Source organism: Lepidochelys kempii, chromosome 8 (assembly GCF_965140265.1).
Source record: "Lepidochelys kempii isolate rLepKem1 chromosome 8, rLepKem1.hap2, whole genome shotgun sequence".
In the NCBI taxonomy this organism is placed as follows: domain Eukaryota; kingdom Metazoa; phylum Chordata; order Testudines; family Cheloniidae; genus Lepidochelys; species Lepidochelys kempii.
Genome location: NC_133263.1, coordinates 70,975,620 through 70,997,428, shown reverse-complemented (window position 1 = coordinate 70,997,428; position 21,809 = coordinate 70,975,620). Strand labels below are relative to the sequence as shown.

Genomic DNA, 21,809 nt, shown 5'->3' with positions numbered 1-21,809 from the left:
ACCAAAGAAAGTCATTGGGTTGGTATGACTGGATTTGTTCTTGACAACTCCATGTTAACTTACTTATCGCCTTATTATCTTCTAGGTGTTTACAAATTGGTTGATTATTTGCTTTATAATCTTTCTGGATACTGAAGTTAAACTGATTTCATTGAGAGCACTGGAGAGAGAAACTTCCTTCTTTTGGTTCTAGTGCCCTGACCTGAACCAGAGCAGCAATTACAAGGAAAGTGAACCTCTCTACACCTGCTGTGGAACATTCTCAGTCACTCTATGAGCTGATGAATGCGCAGTTTGGTCAGTACTAGGACCTGTGAGGGGCCAGGGCATGCCTCATTGAGGATGCACTGCTAAATTCTTAGTTTCTAGTGAGCATGTGCAAACTGAGATTTTTTTTTTTTTTTTTTTTAGAGGCTTATAACTTGGCCAAATTTGGGCAGTTTTTCACAGGAACAGCAAAGGGCACATCCCTGACAGAAAGGCCACTCCCTGCCAAATTTCACGTCCCTGCTCCAAAGCACAGAGTCTCTCAAGTCTCAAATAAAAGGTGTCCACATTTTTTTAAAAAAAAAACATTACAAAACAACATTTTTTCCTAGCCTCAGTCTTTGAAACAGCTGAACCATTTTGGCTGAAACTTTCAAAAAAATATTTCTTTCTGAGGAAGACCTGTGGCATTGAAAACTTCAGTGTGAATGGTTAAAGTGTGGCAAAATTACAAGCAACTGAAAGTAGGATGTATAACGGGACGTTTCTGCCAACTGGAATAGGTGGTGCTACCAATCCTGCCTATAATACAAAAAAATATAATAGGGGCCTAAAAAGTGTAGGGAAACTGTAACAGGAATTCTACCCATTTTCCAGTGCAAAATGTGATTGCCAAAGTATTAATTCCCTGAAAGTAGCCTTTGCTGCATTTAGGAGTTGTTAACTTACAAAAATGTTATTCTAATAGGTCGGTAAATGGTTGAAGGCCATATTTGTCTACCTAAAGCAGATTCCACGTTACCTTATCCCATGTTACTTTGATGCCATATTAGTGGGTGCATACACAACTCTTCTAGATCTGGCATGGAGTCAAATGTCTAGGTATGTCTAATAGTGTTGAAAGAAATGTATGTGTATGTTTACGTTATGTTGTATTATCATTTGTGCATTAGGATAGTCATTTATACACTTTACATATGCTTAAAAGGCACTAAAAGTTTTCTGGCCAAATTTTGTCTTCCTTGAAACTGCAACAATCTGATTAATAAGGAGAGCACCTTTTATTGTATTCTAATCTTCCAATCCATTGCAAATGTTAAATGCACAAATGCAGTGTCTTCTGTTAGGTCTATCTCAGCTGCCTAACACAATTCTTAAACTATATGGCTGCCTGCATAACAGTACTGATGTACAAGAAGATACACTGGCATAAGGCAAAAATATTCATGTTGGCCAATGGAAAAGCATAAAGCTGATAGAAGGTGCATATAGTTTTCACTAAGGGAAAATTATAAACATTAGACTAGAAGGTCAAGAATTTATTATTGCTACAGGACTTGGATTTACAGCTAATGCTGGCAGTGCAGTAATGGGGAATGAGACATTAAACCAGGGTCCGTCTTCCAGTCTTCGAAGGCTGCCTTCATTTTTTTGTAATTGTCCCTTTTCTCGTTTTTTGTTCCTATTCTTGTTTTAAACATGGCTAATATTACTTTCCTTTAAAAATAGATATCAAAACTGTGCCAACATGGACAAGGTATCTGATACTGGTGTTTTTTGGGTTGTGGGAGGAGGTAGTTTGTTGTACTAGTCCAGCATGTAGACCCAGGCACAAATTAATAAAAATCATTTAATGCATCATCTTTTTAAATATAGTAATTGAATTTTAAAATACTTGTGCAGAGCTGAGATTTTTCTTTGCTTTGAGATCAACTAGGTAATAAAATACCCGAATGTTTTATCGTCTCCTTTCAATATAAATCATTTTTAAAAAATGAATATAAAAGTAAAGGCCATGATTTGGAAGGGAAGAAAAAAAGGGGGAGGGGAGAACCTGAAATTAGGTGCTTAAATTTAATCTTTAGGCACCTAAATAAATGGCCTGATTTTTAAGTGCTATGAACTCAGCAGCTCCCATTGGCATTAATAATTTGACTTAATCTTAGGAACTCACTTTTGAAAATCATTACAGTATTTTGCAACTGAAGCACCCTTATGAAGCTGGTTTTTAAACTATGGCAAGGGGGGAAATGGGTAAACTTTAAACAATGAAGTTGTTGAATTTGAATTTTTTTTTTCTCAATTCAACTACTTTGATTACAGCTTTGTTCAGAATGGATCAACATTTGTTAAACACCTGTCCTTGGGTTCAGTTCAGATGTGTGGGATAGGAAAATATCCTTCTCTGCCAAATCTGTCTCCTGCTTTACATGATGTTCCCTATAGGATGAATGAAATCACAAAAGAGACAGAACAGTGCTGTGTTTCCTTAGCAGCTGGTAAGTAAGGGCTCATTTGATGATTGTTGAAGCAGGTTGTCTTACAAAACCATGCAACTACTTAGAAATGTGTAGACAGCAAGATCAATGTGCCAGGACTGTGATGTTTAGAGACCAAATAAAAAATACTGTTTCTTTGGTCAGTAGCTGTTTACTTCACCCTTCCACTGTCTTATTCTGCTCTATTTAATGGGAAGGTTTTGTTTGTGTCTGAGAGAAGCATAACCAGGCAATGTTTCTGCTATTGCTGTAAAAGGAAGACTTGTGAAGAATTTCACTTTTGCTATATCTTGAACTATAAGCAACCTGAGCTACTCTGTCATATTCTGAGACCTTTTGAGCTTCAGAATTATGTTATCTCTTTCCCTGTAACTCTTCAGTAATTGAAATACATTGTGGAACACTTCCCGCAAGACTTTTGGTTTATCACTTTAACTATGTTTTTGTTTTCCTCAACTATCCCCTCTTGAACTTTTTTTAACCTCTATTGAACTAAAAACATTCTCACCAATTTGTTTGCTTTTGTTATTTAAAAAATTGCCACACTTGATCTTGACTTCAAATGGTCACTAATTCCACCAAATATCTAGAGAACTTTTCCCCAGCTGAACATGAAATAAAAATGGAAACTCTTGGTAAAATAGCTTCTTAAATTGTCATGCAGAAATTGCAGGTCTGTGACAAAAATAAATTAGAACTTGAGCATGGCAGAATCCAGCATTCAGCTCCAGAAAACTCATTCAACAAGACAGTAACCCTTGTTTTAGGAGAAGATAGTAATTATGTGGCTTCCAAACTAATTAGGTTAGTTAACTGCCTAGAAAGTAATTGAGAGAGGGGGCCTGGGTTGAATGGCAGAAGCAGATTGTTTAGTGCAGTTTCTCCTAAATTGAGATTAACTGTTTCTGGTTTTGGATCACTCTTTGCTGCAGTTATAAGCAGTCTTTAAAAATATATGTGTTCAGAAGAATAAAGCATAGAGTAGTATGTGAGATTTTTTGAATGAACTTAACTTGCAAATTTCTAGATATATTTGTCTGCCTAGTATATTTTAGAATCTGTCTAAAATCTGAATCGTTTCTAAATATAAAGACAGTTCTTCTGGGAAATATTTTTGCCTTTGTTTCTTTCAATAAAAGTTTCTCCTCTGTTATAAAAGTGTTTTGGATTATTTTTTTACATCTCTGCATTTTATAGGTTTTAAATCTTATTGAAATGGGTTTTTCTTCCTTCTAGAAAGACAAGTAATGAAAGATTTTTTTTTCTAATTAAGTAAAACAAAAGTATGAACATTATACTTTTAAGACTTAAAATGCTTTGTTTCTATCAAAGATATATTCAGAACTTTGTATCCTGCTTCATGCTGACCATAATTCTGTAGCAAGCTCCCATGATTTCTGTGGCAAACAATCCCTGAATTGTTAGGTGAACTGAAAATTCCATGTCAGCATGATTCTACCCAAGTATTCTTTCATTCGCTTTTGAAATGCGGGGGCTCTAGGTGCATACAGCAAAGGGAACATTTTTCCCCACCTCCAGCATCTAGTAGGACAGTTGTAGAAAGCATGGGATTCTGCATGTAATGAAATTATACATAGCGTATATTTTTGTAATGTTCTACAGGTGAACTTTCTTTAAAGAATTTTTGATCCTGAGTAGTTTACACACACATTTAAAGTGCATTTTTAGAAAGTGAGCACATGCTGTACAGTGTATACTGTGTGTCATAAATAAGGCTATGTTTTAGTCATGGGTATTTTTAGTAAAAGTCATGGGCAGTAAACAAAAATTCATGGCCCATGACCTGTCCATGACTTTTATTATATACCCCTAACTAAAACTTGGACGGAGGGCTGCGGGTGCCCTCTGGGAGGGGTGGTCTGGGGGCGATGCGAGGCTGGCAGGGGCTCTCTACCCCGTGTGTCTCTGCAGTTCCGTGGTGGCAGAGGGGCCAGGGAATCCATGCGCTGCTCCCGCCACAAGCACTGGCTGCGTAGCTCCCACTGGCCAGGAACCGCAGCCAGTGGGTGTTGCAGGGAAGAGGCCTGCGGGCATGGGCAGCGCCCGGAGCCCCTTGGTCCCTCCGCCTAGGAGTGGCAGGATCATGCCAGTGGGAGCTGGGGAGCCCCACTCCTCCCCAAGGTAAGCACCCCCCATGCATCCCCTAGCCTTGAGCCCTCTCCCCTACACCTTGGGCCAGCAGCAGCAGTTTGGGGGGTGGGTGTGAGTTTGTGTGTGTACATGTGTAGAATCTTCATATTAAACAGTCTAATGAGTTAGTTCATCACGTTTACTCTTTAGGTTTACCACATTTTTCATCTGGCATTTTCCGCTGCTGGGGAAGGGATACCTTTATTGCACTGAGAGGTCTAATGTTGCTTACTGGGCGTTATTTAGAAGCAAGGTAAGAAAGAATGTATAAGTATTAATCCATCTTGAAAGGTTTCTCCCTTTCTATGTATAACTGGAAGAAGGAGGTCCTTTTTTTCCGAAACAATTAAAATGCTCTCTTATTTACTGTGGCCCCAGGCCATTTTTGAATTCTCATCAGATAGAACTACAAAATTACTTATCATGTATCTCAGTTGTTTTAAATGTTGTTGTGAAGCACCTATTCCATTTTTTTATATGCATAACTTTTTTCTCCAGCACATTATAGTGCTCATACTAAGTTTGAATGAAATGTGTCTGCTATAGGTTTTTATTTCAATATAAAATACTTTTTATCAGTATTGGAGAGCAGTAGGTTTGAGAATCTCTTTGCAATCACATTTGAGGTGTGGGGAGGTGTATGTTGTGTTTTGTGATGACCACTAATATAGCTATCAAAGCTGGAAGTCAGTGGTTTGTGGATCATTGCAAACTAAATTTTGTGTGTGATGTAAGTCTAAAACCTAACAAATAAACATAGGAAGTTTGTGTAAGATTTGCGGGCATGCCCTTTCCACTAGTCAATTTTAATTTTTTTTGCCATGAAATGTTGGTGCTGAAGTGAGCTGAAAATGAAAGTATGGATTTCTCAAATTTAACTCATTCTTAGTGAAAACTTGTGTATGTATTTACTTTATATTTGCATAACCAAAAACCAAAAAATGAAAGGGTCAAGTAACTACTGGCCTCACCCTGCAGCCCTTTCTTAAACCCTATTCTTACAAAGGGATCCACAGTCTGCTAGTATGGTGCCTTATACCAGCCTGTAGTTCCTCTTAAAGACAATAGGATTCCTATGATGACATTCAGTACTACAGACCCTTACATTACTCGATTATGCCTTTTAGGTAAAACTCCCACTAAAGTCAGTGGAGGTTTTGCCTGATGTAAGGAGCCTGAGACTGATCCCTGTAAAGAGAAATTCTCTCATATATATGAAATTCTCTTCGCCCATTGCCTCCTTTTCCTTTTTGAAAGGATCAGAAGACAAAACCACTTGAGAGTGTCACACACAGGATGAGGCATTCTTTTTTAACTTTGCAAAGGAACTTGGTTTTATTCAGTTATGAGATTCCTAATCTATTGTGTTTTTTTACAAATACAGGAAAAATGTGTTTTAGGATCAAGCACTCAATATTAACTTTAAAGTAGATCTAAAATGTGGCTGAAATGTTAAGCATTCCAAAACACAGTTCTGTTTAGAACTCTTTGCTATATAATGGAGGTATTGAGTTCTGCTAGTATCTCTTTTTTTTTTTTTTTTTTTAAAGGAATGTGGTTGAACATTGAGGACCAGACCTTGAGGTCTTTACTCAGTTTTTACTCATCAAATGCCTGTTGACTGACTGACAATAACAATAGTGTAAAAACTGGGTAAAACTTCAGGTCCTTAGATAATATACATATTTTGGTTGTAATTCATATTTTTGTAAATTATTATCAAATAAGGAATGCATGTAAGAATGAACATGCATATGTCACTCTTGAAACCTATTGCCTGGCTACTAGGGCCTGATCCAAACCTATTGAAGTTGCTGGGAGTCTTTGGATTGATTTCAATGGACTTTGGATCAGGACATTACTTTCACAACATGTTGAAAGTAAAGCAACTTTTCTATATTGGCACAAATGTCTCATTACCTTTTCTGCAAAAAAAAAAAAAAAAAAAAAAAGGGAAGAAAGAAAAAGAAAAGGTTGAGCATATATTTTAAATATATCCTTCCACATTTGCAGTGGTCGGCATTACTGAGTATGTGGGGGCTTATTTTTTAAAAAGCTTGTATTATGTGTAATCACCTTTTGTACCATGAAACACCAGAATATTGACATTTGCCATTCAATCCTAATTTGTTCCCCAACATATCTTGGTATAAAAATATATTGTATTTTTTAGTTTACTACTTGGAACTTTCAGTACCTTGAAAACCAATTCAGTGTGTATCGGATTTTTTTATTTTATTTTTTTAAAGGAACATAATTTTAGCATTTGCTAGTACCCTGAGACATGGTCTTATTCCCAATCTGCTTGGCCAAGGGACCCATGCCAGATTCAATTGCCGTGATGCTGTGTGGTGGTGGCTTCAATGTATACAGGATTACTGTAAAATTGTTCCAAATGGCACAGACATTCTCAAGTGTCCCGTTTCCAGAATGTATACTACAGATGACTCTCCCGCTCAGCCTGCAGGCACACTGGTAAAGATCATTTCTAATAAACTACTTATATATCTTATATACTACAAACATAATTGTAAGTAAATGAAATCCTAAAAAACCAAAAGAATCCCTGTTCGGCATGTTGTTCTCCTACTTAAAGAAATGTTTTTGCAGAGGTCAGCTTTTACTGGGGACAGCATTTGTAGTATTTTCAGGGGCCATGTTTGCTTATTAATGGAGGGCTTCATGGAAGATTTTATAGCTGTAAAATCTTCCAGCTCTCATTTATGGTGGAATGTGCAGTAAAACAGGGATGTTCCGCTTTTTGGTTGTTTGCCAAACAGTTGGATGACTCCTATCAAGCACACGTTGGATGGTGGAGAATAAAACTTTTTGAAACCAGGGGAAAAAATGTTACCAGTTTTATTTCTAGCTTTCTCCATTTTTTTTTCAACATTTGAAATTTCAGATTTAAAAAAAAAAAGAATTGGCCAACTCTAATTGACTGGATTCCTGTTGGATTTCATATAAAGTATAGTAATCTGAAAAGTTGAAGTACTCGGTATCTGGATATTTCATACAACCTTTGTCTTTCTCCCTTGTCACACAAACAAACAAACCAGGATCAACCACTGTATGAAGTAATACAGGAAGCTATGCAACAACACATGCAAGGCATAGAATTCCGAGAAAGGAATGCTGGTCCACAGTTAGATCGAAATATGAGGGATGAAGGTAAATAACATGAGTTACTTAACTTGCTCATATATAGATCACTTATAGTGAAGTTCAAATGTGAGTAAAATTGTTGTACAGATTTTTTTTAGTTAAACTAATTTCTGCAAAACTTTTTACGTTTAGTGCTTCTAACAATGTAGTGTTTATAAATATATATATGTTAACACTTTAATTTCAGCTATTCTAACATAAGTACTGTGTAAATAATATCACATCCATAACAAAAGCATTCGTGGTGGTTCTAGGAAGACCTTCACCTTTTTCTTTCTGTGGTTCTTTAGAAACAAGCTGACTTCATTCTGATTTTCTTACTGGGTAGGTTTTAATGTGACTGCGGGTGTCGACCATGAAACTGGTTTTGTCTTTGGAGGGAACCGCTTTAATTGTGGCACATGGATGGATAAAATGGGAGAAAGTGATAGAGCTCGCAACAAAGGAATTCCAGCTACTCCAAGGTACAAACTTTAAGTGTATTATGTAACTTTAGAATAAGTCCAAGTTTAGTCTCTTGCATAGTGAGATCCTTGCTCTTGGTGTCTGTGCCACCAGTAATAAAACATGAAGAGTGATATGTGAAATATTCTGAACTCTTCCGAATTCTATTTGACTATTCTAAAACATTAACAGAAACCTTCTGTGTACAATGCAGATTCAGAGGAAAAGATCATTGCAAAACATATCTGTTGACATACTCAGTTCAATATGCTATTCAAATATAATAACTCTTCATGTCTGATGTAAATTACACTGCTGTAGCACCAAATAATTTAAAAAGTTAACTGATTAGATGCTGTTGAGAAAATACCCAGTAATATTCTCTGTTGATGTGTGTTGTGGGATTTGAGTGCAACTTGAAATATTTGCAAAGGTTTCTTTCTTATCCTCCTTCCCTAATGCTAACATTAAAATGTTGTCAGTGAAAGCTCTGTATTCTGCTGACATCTATTCAATTTTAGATAGATGAAACATTTTTTAAAAAATGTTACTATATGCCTGTAAACTGGTGCAGGCTCTCTGGCTTTGACCCAGGACAGGAGAAATAAGTTGGTTGCTCAGATCAGATCAGTTTCAGTTGTGAGAGTGAATCCAAAGGAAAGGCATTTGAACTATTATTGCAAAGCTTTCAGTGTCTTTCTACAAAATTGAATACCATGTCTGTTTGGTGGTTCTTTGAGTGCTTGCTCATGTCCATTACGTTGTCGGTGTGTGTGCTCGCCACATGCACTGGTGCCAGAAATTTTTCCCTCTGTAGGAACTGTGGGGGACTGGCTCTGGCGCCCTCTGGAGTGGCATGCGTATGCCTCGGTATAAGGAGTGCCACTGGCTCCCCACTCCCTCAGTTCCTTCTTACCGCCAGTGACTGTGCTGGAATGTCTCCTTGCTTTGGCAAGATTTCCTGTCTCTACTGTATCTAGTAGTGAATTTGTTGTATATAGTTTATAGTTTAATAATTCCCTTAGCGTTAAGTTAGAAATTAGTTGCATGAGGGACTCAGCCTAGGGACGGGGCATGCCCCGGTCCCCAGGCTTCAAACCTTGTGACTGTTGCAAAAAGCCCGTGATCCCCATAGAAGCTGCCTAAAGTGTTTAGGGGAAACCCACGTGAGCGACAAGTGTCGCATTTGCAAGATCTTCAGGCCATGGACCAAAAAGGAGTGGGACGTTTGTCTCCAAGTGCTCCTTATGGAGTCGGCCCTCGCACTGTCCTCAGAGCTGATGAGACTGGACTCTGCTGCAAGCACTGCGGCCTCTGTGCAGAACGCCCTACTGGCACTGACCTCTGACTGGCACCAGTCCCCATCCTCAGTTCCAGCTAAAAAGCAAAGAAAGGCCGGGAGAGGGTGTTCTCCTATGTCCCGTAAAGGAAAGGAGAGAGATGGAAGAGAGCAAAGACCTGTGCGGGGCAGCTCTTCACCTCCGGACAGTGACCAGGCTCGGACTCCCACAGAGCTGTCGAGCCCACTTCAAGACCCGCCCCCTCACCCTGGGAAGCGGCAGAGGCACTTGGCACCTGGCAGTGCCGTCTACACTGGAGGCCTTTCAGGCCACTAAGGACATCTGTCCCTTCCGGTGCTGGCCACTCCGGCCACTGAGGTGCCCCATTCAAGGGGTAAACCTGTCTTGGGACCCTTTCAGTTGTCTCCATCACTGCAGCACCATTCCTCACTGCAGGGGGTACCCTGCCGGCACTCACCTGAACAGTGCCACCAGCCCCCAGACGTGGGTCAGCTTACCTGCATAACAAGCAGGCATTTTGAGGATGTGTTTGAGGGTGACCTTCCAGCCTGTGGCGCGGATTCTGCTCCCCTGTAATTTCCCGTTTGTCACCCTTCCTCCCTGCCTGAGTCACTATAACATCGGACCAGTGGGTCCTCAGCACAGTGTCAGGGGAATATACCCTCCGGTCTATTTCTGTCCCACCTTTCCTCCCCTTCCTTCTTCAGGGACCCTTCTCATGAGCATCTGCTCGCTCAAGAGGTGCAGGGCCTTCTGCAGGTGGGAGCCATGGAGAAAGTCCTTGTGCATTTGAGGGGGAAACAGTTTTAGTTCCACTATTTTTTATCCCAAAAGCTGGGGGGGGTGTACACCCCATCGTTGACCTGTGGAGCCTCAATAAGTATCTTAAGAAACTGAAGTTTCACATAGTTTCCTTGGTCTCTATCATTCCTTCCCTGGATCTGGGAGACTGGTATGCTGCCCTCGACCTGAAAGACACTTACTTTCACACATCAATATTTCACAGACACAGATGGTTCCTATGTTTCGTAGTTGGGACTGCCCACTACCAATTTGCACTCCTCCCTTTTGGCCTAGCAGCGGTGCCGAGGATGTTTTATGAAATGCATGTAAGTGGTGGAGCTTCTAAGGTAGGTCTCCACCAGACATCGGGGTATCCATATTTACCTGTACCTCGACAACTGGCTCTTCAAGGGCTGCTCCAGGGTCTGGGTCCAGAGCAGCATCGAGACATTGCTTTTCAGGCTCTCGGCCTGTTGATCAACAAAAATCAACATTGATCCTGGTCCAACGGATAGATTTTATCAGAGCGGTGCTTGACTCTATCTGAGCCAGAGCATTCCTGCCAGACACCAGGTTCAGGGCAATACCAGATCTGATTTGCCAGCATCACCGCCCATCCACTCACCACGGTCAAGGTGTGGCTTATACTATTGGGGTACATGGCAGCATGCACCTACGTCGTCTGACCTGCGAGACTCGGGCTGCGTCCCATCCAGTTGTGGCTGGCATTGGTCTACTCCCTAGCCAGACATCACCTAGACAAGGTCATCATGATCCCCCTGGGAGGACTTACCTCTCTGTTTCTCAGGTGATCCGACCCAATTTTTGTGTTGGAAGGTGTGCTGTTCGTGACCCCACGACCCATGGTCTCCCTGATTTCAGATGCATCCAACCTCAGTTGGGGAGCGCATCTCAGTACACTGCGGATTCAAAGGTTATGGGAGCTTAGAGCCATCTGCCTGACTTGCGGTGTCTTTCTTCCCTAGTTGTCCAGTTGAGTGGTGCAGGTGTTGACAGACAACACGGCATCTAAGTTCTATGTCAACAGGTGGAGGGAGCTCGATTTGTCGGCTCTGTGCCAGGAGGCCCTCCATCTGTGGGACTTCTGTATCCAGTGGGCAATCCACCTGGAAGCCACCTTCCCGGCATCCGGAACGTGCTGGCAGATCACCTCAGCAGGTCCTTCTTCTCTCGCCATGAGTGGTCCCTTCACTCAGAAGTCGTCAGAATACTCTTTCAGAAGTGGGGAGCTCCCGAGTGGATCTCTTTGCCACTAGACAGAACAGAAAGCGTCATGAGTTTGTTCTCCAAGGCCTCAGGAGAGGCTCACTATCCGATGCCTTTCTCCTGTCTTGGTCAGGAGACCTGATGTTCATCTTCCTACCACTTCCAATCATCAGCAAAGCTCTCTTGAAAATCAAGATGGTCAAGGCACGAGTCATTATGATCGCCCCAGCATGACTTCACCAGCATTGGTTCGGCATGCTCATGGACCTGTCCATTGCAGCCCCGTGGCCGCTTCCCAGCCGCCCGGACCTACTCTTGCAGGATCACTGTCGACTCCTGCACCCAAACCTCACGTCTCACCACCTTACAGCTTGGATGCTGCATAGCTGAATCCAGAGGAACAAGCTTGCTCTAGTCAGGTACAGCAGGTTTTTTTGGAGAGTAGAAAGCCTTTCACCAGAACAACTTACCTGGCGAAGTGGAAGCATTTCTCCTGCTGGGCATTGGAGTGGAATATCTCCCCGACCCAGTCATCTCTGCAGTCCATCCTGGATTATATGCTTCACTTAAAGTATCGGGGTCTCTTGTCTTCCCTTTGATCAAGGTGCACCTGGCAGCCTTATCGGCCTTCCATCATCACATCCATGATAGATCCGTGTTCTTGCATGAGATGTCTATCAGGTTCCTGAAAGGCCTTGGAAGACTTTCTGCCGATCTGGGACCCAGTTCCCCAATGGGACCGTGACCTGGTCCTCTCCAGGCTCACAGGTCCACCCTTTAAGCCTATGGCTTCTTGTTCCCTTTCTCATTTGTTGTGGAAGGTTGCATTCCTTGTAGCTATTACCTCGGCGAGACATGTCTCTGAAATTAAAGCCCTCACTTTGGAGCCCCCATTCACGGTATTCTACAAGGACAAGGTCCAGCTGTGGCCCCATCTGGCCTTGCTGCCAAAGGTGTTGCCACACTTCCATGTCAACCAGGATATTTTCCTTCCCGTGTTCTGTCTAAAGCCTCATAGGACCAATGAAGAGAGGCGACTACACCACTCTAGATGTCAGGCGCACCCTGGCTTTCTACCTGGAGCACATCAAACCCTTCCGCAGATCGACCCTTACTGAGTTATATGGATGCCATTTGAGTAGCTCTCTTCTTCCCAGAGAATCATGTTGGACATTTTGTTTATCATCTTCAGGCCTGTGTGATGAGACTATTGCCCTTCCCATCCCACCTTATTTTAATATGTACATGAGGCCACTAGGAGAGAACCGTAAGTGACATGATGCTGTCACTATTTGGATGACTGGCAACTAAATCTCCTTTTTTGCCCACAATAGTCACTTGTGTTTCTAGTTTCTTGGCAGAAATTGAAAATTGAAGTATTCAATCAGAGCAAGTTGGGTTGGGCTCATCACAGATGCTGGGAGGTAATGGAAAGTGTTTGGGGAGGGCATCAGGAATGGTGTCTGCCTCTGTATATGGATTTGTCAAGAAGTTTCACTTTCTAGAGCATCAAATGTGATTTTTAAACTGACAGTAATGAGTGTTCTTTTTTTTTTTTTAGAGGTTTGAATACATTCACGGGGGGAAAAAATCCTCAAATGTTGGTATCTGCATAAAAAGTCTGTGACCTAATATCTTCCTTTAAGTTTCTTCTTAAAAGCAGCAGCTGTTCTTTTTTCATCTTAGAGATGGATCTGCTGTGGAAATTGTTGGCCTATGTAAGTCAACTATTCGTTGGCTGCTGGAGTTGTCAAAGAAAAAAGTGTTTCCTTATCAGGGAGTCGCCATAAAAAGGCATGGTAAGCTGGTTTATCTCACAAATGTGTGATCAGTGTAGAACCATGATAATTGAATCAGTGGATCAGGATCAATATTGTCTTGCAATCTGTCTACCTTGTGAACATTTTAATAAATATTATGTTTGGGGAATGGGTGTTCATAAAATTCAGGATAAGGCTAATTGTTGTTTTGTATCTAAGTAGCAAAATCTGTGCAAAGCCCACAAAACACACTTTTTTGTAGAGTATCTAACTAAACCTCACTAGTCCAGCTTTGCACTTCTGTGGGGTATTGATATGGCTATGAATTCACTTGTTTGTTTGAGCTGATTATGACAGGAGTTATAAGACCTCTTAACCCTTAAGTGAAAGATTAATTTTTAGTTTTGTACTGTATCGTCGTCTTATGATGATTTCTGGGGAGAATTCAGTACGTATTACTGAGATTGAATATATAAACTGTTTAAAATCTCTTAACCTTGGGAAGCAACTGTGTTAACTGTTCCTTTATGCAGTACTATACCCCAGCCCCAAACCCAGTCCCAGACCTGCCGTGGCCAGGGGAGAGGCGTCCCTCTCCTGGCCCCAACCCAGCCCTGGACCTGCTATAGCAGCAGGACAGGCGCCCCAGACCTGCAATGGCCGGGGGAGAGGTGCTCCAGACCTGTCACGGGTGGGGGAGAGGCACCTCTCCCCTATCAGCTTAGTTGCTGCTGTGGGGAGAGAGAGCTAGGGGAAATCCTCTCTCTCCGCTGTAGCCCCAGGACAGCCTCCATGCCAAGCCCCTCATCTCCGGCACCACCTCAGAGCCTGCAGCCACAGCCCTCACCCCCACACCTCAACCCTCTGCTCCAGCCCTGAGCCCCCTCCCACACTCCAAACCCCTCAGCTCCACTCCCGCCACATGAATTTTGTTATGTGCACCAATATGAAGGTGGTGTGTCACCCATCACCTCCATATTGGTGCAAATAACCAGTCATTCCGCACATGCGTAAGGAAAAATTAGAGGAAACACTGGTTAAAATTCCTATGTCCACCCAAAGACTTGTGCCTCCATTTTGTATTTATTTTTGGAATGGCTCTTAGATACGCAGTGTTTTTGCAAGTGATTATATGTAGTACATGTAGAAAAAGATCAGCTGTTAAGTGGGATTGTACAGGTTTAAGTCAGTACAGAATTTAAATCATAACATTTGATTTCTAATGTTAGTGTTTTATATACTCTTTTTTAAGAGACTCTAAAAATGATAGTGCAATTAGATATTTGTTTAATACATTGCTTAAAGGAAGAAAAGTCCTAGCTTTTGGCAGATACAGCAAAAAGCAAGCTGGTTTGTTCAGCAACAAGGGGAACAGAAAATAAATGGCTATTGATGTCCCAAAAGCAACCAGAGTAGATAGGGTAACACTAGAAGTAAGTCATTTTATATGTCTAGGGAGTAAGAAGTCCAGTGATGGTGGCACCATGCTAGATGTCAAGCACTGAATATTAAGAGCAGAAGGCAACTTTAATAAACTTTTGAAAAGATTTGGAAAAGTAGTATGATTGCCACTAACAGAAAAATACAAATGTTTAATGCTGGCTTCATGTCTGTCCTCCTTTATGGAGCAGAGTCATGGAAATCTACAATAGAAATTGATAAGATCAACTCCTTTTGCAGACATTTACTTTAGTATATCTTCAGAGTTCAGTGAAAAGAGTTTCTTGCAACACTGAATTTGTTTTCCTTAGAATTTCTAATGTAAAGTATCAGACGTGGTAAGAAGACAATGATGGGGATATTTAGGAAACGCTTTAAGGATGTCACCAACACAACTTCCATGTCAAGTGATAATATGGACACTATCTGGAAAGAGAAGAGGGCAACTTGGAGAAATGTTACATGGAACAATGGAGAGAGAAGCCAAATCCATCAACGTGACTCTCAGAAGCCTGAACAGGCCAATGAAGATTAAATTAAATGGCGGAAACTGGTGGATGCCCTATGCACCTAAGATAGCAGGAGGATAAAGAAAAGATATTTGAAGGAGAACAGTGAAGTGGCTTTACAGATGATTACAGGGAGCTCCTCCCAAGCATAAAGAGCAGCATGGGAGAAAGCATAAAAATACTTCTTTGAAAATTTTCTATAATTTCAGAGTTATCTGCCAATGATAGTGTTTCAGTCACATTATGTATGTCACATAGCCACAATATATCACCTGCAGCAAAAAGGAGAAAAAATCTCCATCATCCAGAAACAACCATAGATAAGTTTGTGATAAGAACCAGCAGATTACAAAAAGAGGTAATTGATGAAAAAATTGCCCAGTTTGTTTATGCAACAAACTCTCCTTTCCGTATGATTGAGAATCCACACTTCGTTAACATGGTTCAGTCATTCAGACCAGGATACAGTCCACCCAACAGAGCAGATGTCACAGGCAAATTGCTGGATGAAGTGTATGAAAGAGAAATTTGAGCAGTGTGCAAAAGGTCTAGAGGGTAAAATTTGTTAACCTGAGTCTTGATGTGTGGAGCAATGTCCACAATGATACTTTTGTATGTGCTTGTGTGACAACAGAATAAGGGAATGTCTTCCTTACAGAAACAATTGATACATCAGGAAATGCACACACAGCAGAATACTTAAAAGAAGTAGCAGTAAAAGCTATAACAAACTGGGGGGGGGGGGATCAAATGTCTAGTACGCGCTTGGTCACAGACAATGCTGCAAATGTATCCAAGATGAGAAGAAATTATTTAGAAGAGAGTGAAGAGAGTCCCAAGCTAATAACATACGGTTGCAGTGCTCATTTGATGCACCTCCTAGCCAAAGTCTTCAGTGTTCCAGAAATAGAGGTGAATGTTGCTGAAATTGCAAAATACTTTGCAGCAGCTGCTCTGAAAAAAGTGGAAGGAACCAAGCTAACTCTCCCACAAGACGTGTGATGGAACTCAGTAGTGGACTGTTTTGAGCACTATATCAAGAACTGGCCTAATCTGATGACAGTTTGAGAACAAAATCGTGAAAAAATAGATGGCACTGTCAGCCAAAGTTCTCAACATTGGGCTTAAGAGAAAAACACATGCTGAGTACCCTGAAGCCTATTTCTGTAGCCTTGAACACAATGCAGGGAAATAGCTGTTTTATTGCTGATGCTGTTGAAATTTGGAAGGAACTGCATGAGATCTTAAAAAGAGAAATATGCAATGATAGAGTTAAATTACAAGCATTAAAAAAATGAATGGGACAAGCACTATCTGCAGCTCATTTTCTTGCAAATAGTCTCAGTACTCGGTACCAGGGTCAAACCTTAGCTGCTGAAGAAGAGGAGTTGGCTATAACATGGACATCCAGCAATCATCCCTTCATAATGCCAACTATAATAATCTTCAGAGCTAACGGTGAACCATTCAAGAAATATGTGTTTGCTGATGATGTTTTAAAGAAAGTCACACCAGTGAACTGGTGGAAGTCACTTAAGCACTTGGATTCAGAGACTGTTGAAGTGATGATCTCACTTTTAACAGCAGTAGCTTCTTCTGCCAGTGTAGAAAGAATATTTTCTTCCTTTGGACTACTTCATTCCAAATTGAGAAAACGTTTGGGACCTGAAAAAGCAGGAAAGCTTGTTTTCCTTTTCCAGATTATGAATAAACAGGAAAATGAAGGTGAAGATGACCTAGTTAGCTGCAGAAGCCAATATTTTAAGTTTCTCATGTTGACCTGGCTGACAGTCGATTTTAATTTTTTTTAAACATTTTAAACTAGTTTTAGTTAAAAACAATTTTAACAAAAACCTGATTCTAAAAAACTTGAATGTTTAACTAAATTCAAAAATTCACATGCTTCTTTTGTTAAAATATGTTTGCTGTTGAAGAAAAAAAATCTAGACCTACATAACATTGTCGTTTTAATTTAAATAAAACAATTTAAATGTCTGGTGATGTTCTCCTCCTAATACAGCATGGCAAGAAAATCCTCCAAATATTAATGATTAATCTGTTGAATTGGAGCTAGTTCACTTCCCAGTGACTTCATAAATATCTGCTTCAATTACCTTTGTTTAATGAAATAACCAAACAATCATTCATTTTCTGATATACCTGTAAAATTAATCTGAAAAGTTTTCAAAATAAGTCACTTAAAAATGTATAGTGTTTACCTTCTAAAAATGGAACCTACATCTCTCGAGTTTTGAAGAATATGTATTAAGGTTATAACAACCAACAAGAATGCACTTTTATGTAAAATCCATGATTTAAATTGAGTCTTCCTGACTAGTGATTTAAATCATGATTTAAATCAAATGCACCCTGCCAATCTATTGTTTAGTCAATTTGCGGTGGGTACCAGTCAGCACTGAAAGGCTTTAAAAGAGATATCTGTGGAGAATAGGAAAACCTTTTAGCTTCATTGAACTGAGCTTTTTAGAGGGATAAGGGTGGGAAAATGATAAATACTTAACCTTAAGGAGTCTCTCAAATATTGACAGGTATCTATGCTAGTTGTTGTAAAAGTAGTAGTCTGCTGCCCTGTCAAAATGTGTCCTGAAAAACTACAGATTTATTCACAGAGCAGTTTAACAATTGTTATATATAACAGAGGCTACTACTTTTAGTTTTCACCTAAGGAGAAAACCCAACCTAAAAAACCAAGCAGATCTGATAAATTCATAGTTGGTCTATGTTTAAATCACATCCCAGAGGAAGACAGACTAGGCATAAACAGATATAAAACAAGATCTTCTACATCTCATTTTTCAGCAAAAAATACAACATTTACTCCCTCCCAACCCCTGGCCTTGGATTCACTTAGCTCTTGTCCATCTTGATGCAACAGTTTAAAAAAACTGAACTGTATTTTTAAAATTCTATTTAAAAACTAGTTCATAGTAACAGTTTAAACACTATATTTTCTGGTTAGTCTGGATGAGGCATAATATATGCTAGACTGCAACCTAACTAGTAGAGCCTGGTTTAACTACACCATTTATTAAAATGGCTACTCCCCATCCAGACTAACCAGGCAAACCCTTTGGGCCTGAACCAGTATTAAGCCATGTTTAAAATCTACTCTCCTAATACTGTTTTATTCCCAATATTGATGAGATTTCAGTTCACACTATCTTGGGAAAAGGGAAAAGAATTTCCCACGCCAGCTCTTGAATCTAGATAGCCTGCATATCCTTGAAAGCATTTTGGGGGCCATTGGCATAACCTTCAGTTTTCACGTTTATAGTAATCTACACATTGTTATAATGGCCATTCCTTATTTTATCGGCAGCTGTAGAAGTCTCTTAAGACTTCAAGTATGCAATAGTCAATAATATTTATAAAACTAAGGAGAGGAGTAGATTTATTGCCAGAAAACAAATCCTGTATATTAACATTTTTCAGGAAAAAAGGAAACCATCACATATGATGAGTGGAACAGGAAGATTCAAGGGCACTTTGAAAAGCTGTTCTTTGTTTCTGAGAACCCAGGAGATCCTAGTGAAAAACATCCAAATCTGGTTCACAAGCGTGGCATATACAAGGACAGCTATGGAGCTTCAAGTCCATGGTGCGACTACCAGCTCAGGCCAAATTTTAGTATAGCAATGGTTGTGGTGAGTGGAAAAACATGTTCAAAGTCACAGCTCCTTTAACTATTTTGATTGAATTGAACTAAACTTGCATGAGGGGGTTCATTTGCATGGGGTAAACCAGGAATTACTTGGAATGCACTTGTATCTTTAATAGAGTAGTGGATTTTTCTTTAATAAACTTTCAGAATTGGCCCATCTAGAACCTCTTCCAAAGGACTAACCTAATTATGTTTGGGCCTGCTAACCAATGTGTCATTAGGATAAATATAAAAAGGCACTTCCTATATTGAAGATGTATTTGCAGGATGCTAATTGAAAATTGCCATTTTTTGTTTGTTTTGTTTAATCTCTTTATGGAATTTGTGAGAAATCATGATACATTTTAAATCTATTATAAAGGGCTGTAGCTCTCTCTGTGAGCATATTGAAAAGTAATAGAAATGTTTGATGTGAACTATGCAGTTTGTTGATTTCATAAAACAATACTATTTTTTAAATGCAAAGTTCATTGGTTAAATCTGTTAATTGTGCCAGGCCCCTGAGATATTCAGTCCTGAGAAAGCTTGGAAAGCACTTGAGATAGCAGAGGAAAAGCTGCTTGGTCCACTGGGCATGAAAACATTGGATCCAGAGTAAGCATATTAGAGATTGTTATGTGTAGTATGCATAGTTTTAATCATGCAACAAGATTAACAGTAAGAAGTTCACTGTGATACGTTTCGTTAAGAATACCTCAAGAACTGCACTAGCTAATTACAGTATATAATATATTTATTTTAGTCAAGATTATTTAGCTGTTCTAAATCCAGTTCAGATTCATTTAGTTATTTACAAAAGTACCATTTTATTCACTATCTTGCTCCCTTTAGAAGCTGGTCATTAAATTTTCAAAAACTTCTAATAAAACTGGCTAGTATTAGTTTGAAAAAAGGCAGCACATAGAATTTTGAGCATAAGTTATGACAGAATTGTGACCAAAATACTATAGTTATGGACTGAACATAGAGTTCTACACTTACAGCTCTGTAGTTCATTGTATTAATACAATAGGCCTTGCATAAACTAACCACTGAAGAATATTAATGCTATAATCTTGTTAGGGCCAAGATATATAATGGTCCTTCCTTACTGTGCCCTTGTGCCGTGCTGAGTACAATCTAACCATGTGAATTCATATTATTTTGAGTTATTTCTCTAATGCATTGCATATATTTTATTTAACTTGTTGCTTTGTCTAAATCCTGTACTTCCTTACAGTGATATGGTTTACTGTGGAGTATATGATAATGCCCTGGACAGTGACAACTACAATGTTGCCAAAGGTTTTAATTACCATCAAGGACCTGTAAGCGCTAAAATTCCTGAGTTTCACATTAAATTAAAATTTGTTGATATCTCAAATTGATAGCTAACATACTATCTCTTACATCTTTTTGTTTAGGAATGGCTCTGGCCTATTGGATATTTCCTTCGTGCAAAGTTGTACTTTTCCAGGTTAATTGGTCCAGAGATGTACGCAAAGACTGTGTTTTTGATTAAGAATGTTCTTTCTCGCCATTATGTTCATCTTGAGAGGTAGGTCATCATACAGTTAAAATATTAATCCAAACTAGTGGTGTCCAATGTATTGCATTGCATATAAAAGATGCAAGACACACACAAATTTTGTTCAAAAAATGAGTTTGAGCATTTAAGACCTACAAAAAAGCACCAGTGATTTGGTGTTTTCTAAGTGTAAAAGTCACCACTATGCAGAGTGCCATTTAAGTCCTACAGCAGCCTTCAACATAGGCTAAACATTACTGCCTTTTTTTAACCTCTGAAATATTTAATATCTGCCCTATCACAAAGTGAGTGAACAATTTTAAAATCAGTCATGGAGAAGAATAAATAGAAAATATTTATTAAGAGAAAACAGAATTTGAGGTCTAAATTGCTAGACCACTTACAAAAAATGTGATGCAGAAGAAAAAATATGGATGTGTACTTTCAAAAATTCTAAATATCAATATTTTTCAAGAGTTTGATGATGATGAGTTTGAGGGCTGATCGCAACAGGTTAAATAATGTAAGGAAATAACCGTTAAATTGTATAAAATGGGAATACATAACTTCTGAAGTTGACTGGGTAGGTCACATGAATGTGCCAATTAATCATTACTATAGAACTGCATTTCAGAAACTAATCACTTCACTGCACAATGGAAATATTACTTCATTAAGAAAACAGAGGCATTTACTCCCCTACAGTGTATATGGCCTTCCCTAATCTCCCCCACCCCTTGCCTTTTGTTCTCTTGTCCACTGTTGAGTTTTCCCTGTTCTTCCTGCAATATTTTTTCCTCTATACACTTGTTCTTCTCCACTATAATTCTGAATAATTCCCATTTTCACCCTTCCCAAAGCATTTCTAGATAAACAGAGATCCTTCAATATGCAACCCACCCAGTTCAATGGGTGGGAGACTTGATTGGACCTGCAACATTCTGGACAGCTTTGGAATAAAAGGAGAGAGTGTTCTGCCTCCCAATGTGTGCTCTGCCACCCATTGGCCAGCCAAAGGGAGATGGGAGCCAGCTGACTCCTTGTTCCCCAGCATTATCAATTTAAACCCTTGCATGGGGTTTCTCAAGCCTCTAACTCAATTTTATTTGAACCCACTCTTCCTTCCTTTAGTTATATTGAAGCATATAGTAGTTATATAGTAGTATAAGAACTGTGTTTGAGGATGCTGTGGGTCTGACCAATTGCCTGTGTTAGGGAGAAGGAAGCAATTTTTCACCTTGGGACCAAATTAGCTGAGGCCTAGCAGGTTTTTTTCATAGCATCATGATGGCAGTTAGGTTACATAGGAATAGCACTTGAGAAATCTAGTGTTAGGAATTTGTAGGAATGGTTA

The 21,809-nt window shown here is 39.6% G+C and overlaps 1 protein-coding gene across 3 annotated transcripts in view; it reads left to right on the top strand.

The window, feature by feature from the left end:
• The window catches only part of AGL (amylo-alpha-1,6-glucosidase and 4-alpha-glucanotransferase), a 57,003-nt gene that overhangs the window by 30,634 nt on the left and 4,560 nt on the right, over positions 1-21,809 (top strand). Inside the window, exons 23-33 of one of the 3 annotated variants that reach the window (XM_073356929.1) lie at positions 956-1,089; positions 2,311-2,486; positions 4,788-4,890; positions 6,887-7,112; positions 7,697-7,808; positions 8,131-8,266; positions 13,244-13,356; positions 18,720-18,931; positions 19,445-19,542; positions 20,168-20,255; positions 20,352-20,485. In XM_073356929.1, the coding sequence (XP_073213030.1) occupies positions 956-1,089; positions 2,311-2,486; positions 4,788-4,890; positions 6,887-7,112; positions 7,697-7,808; positions 8,131-8,266; positions 13,244-13,356; positions 18,720-18,931; positions 19,445-19,542; positions 20,168-20,255; positions 20,352-20,485 (1,532 nt within the window). Of the gene's footprint in view, positions 1-955; positions 1,090-2,310; positions 2,487-4,787; positions 4,891-6,886; positions 7,113-7,696; positions 7,809-8,130; positions 8,267-13,243; positions 13,357-18,719; positions 18,932-19,444; positions 19,543-20,167; positions 20,256-20,351; positions 20,486-21,809 lie in introns of those variants that run through there. The other 2 variants (XR_012160376.1, XM_073356930.1) reach the window with 2 other exon arrangements.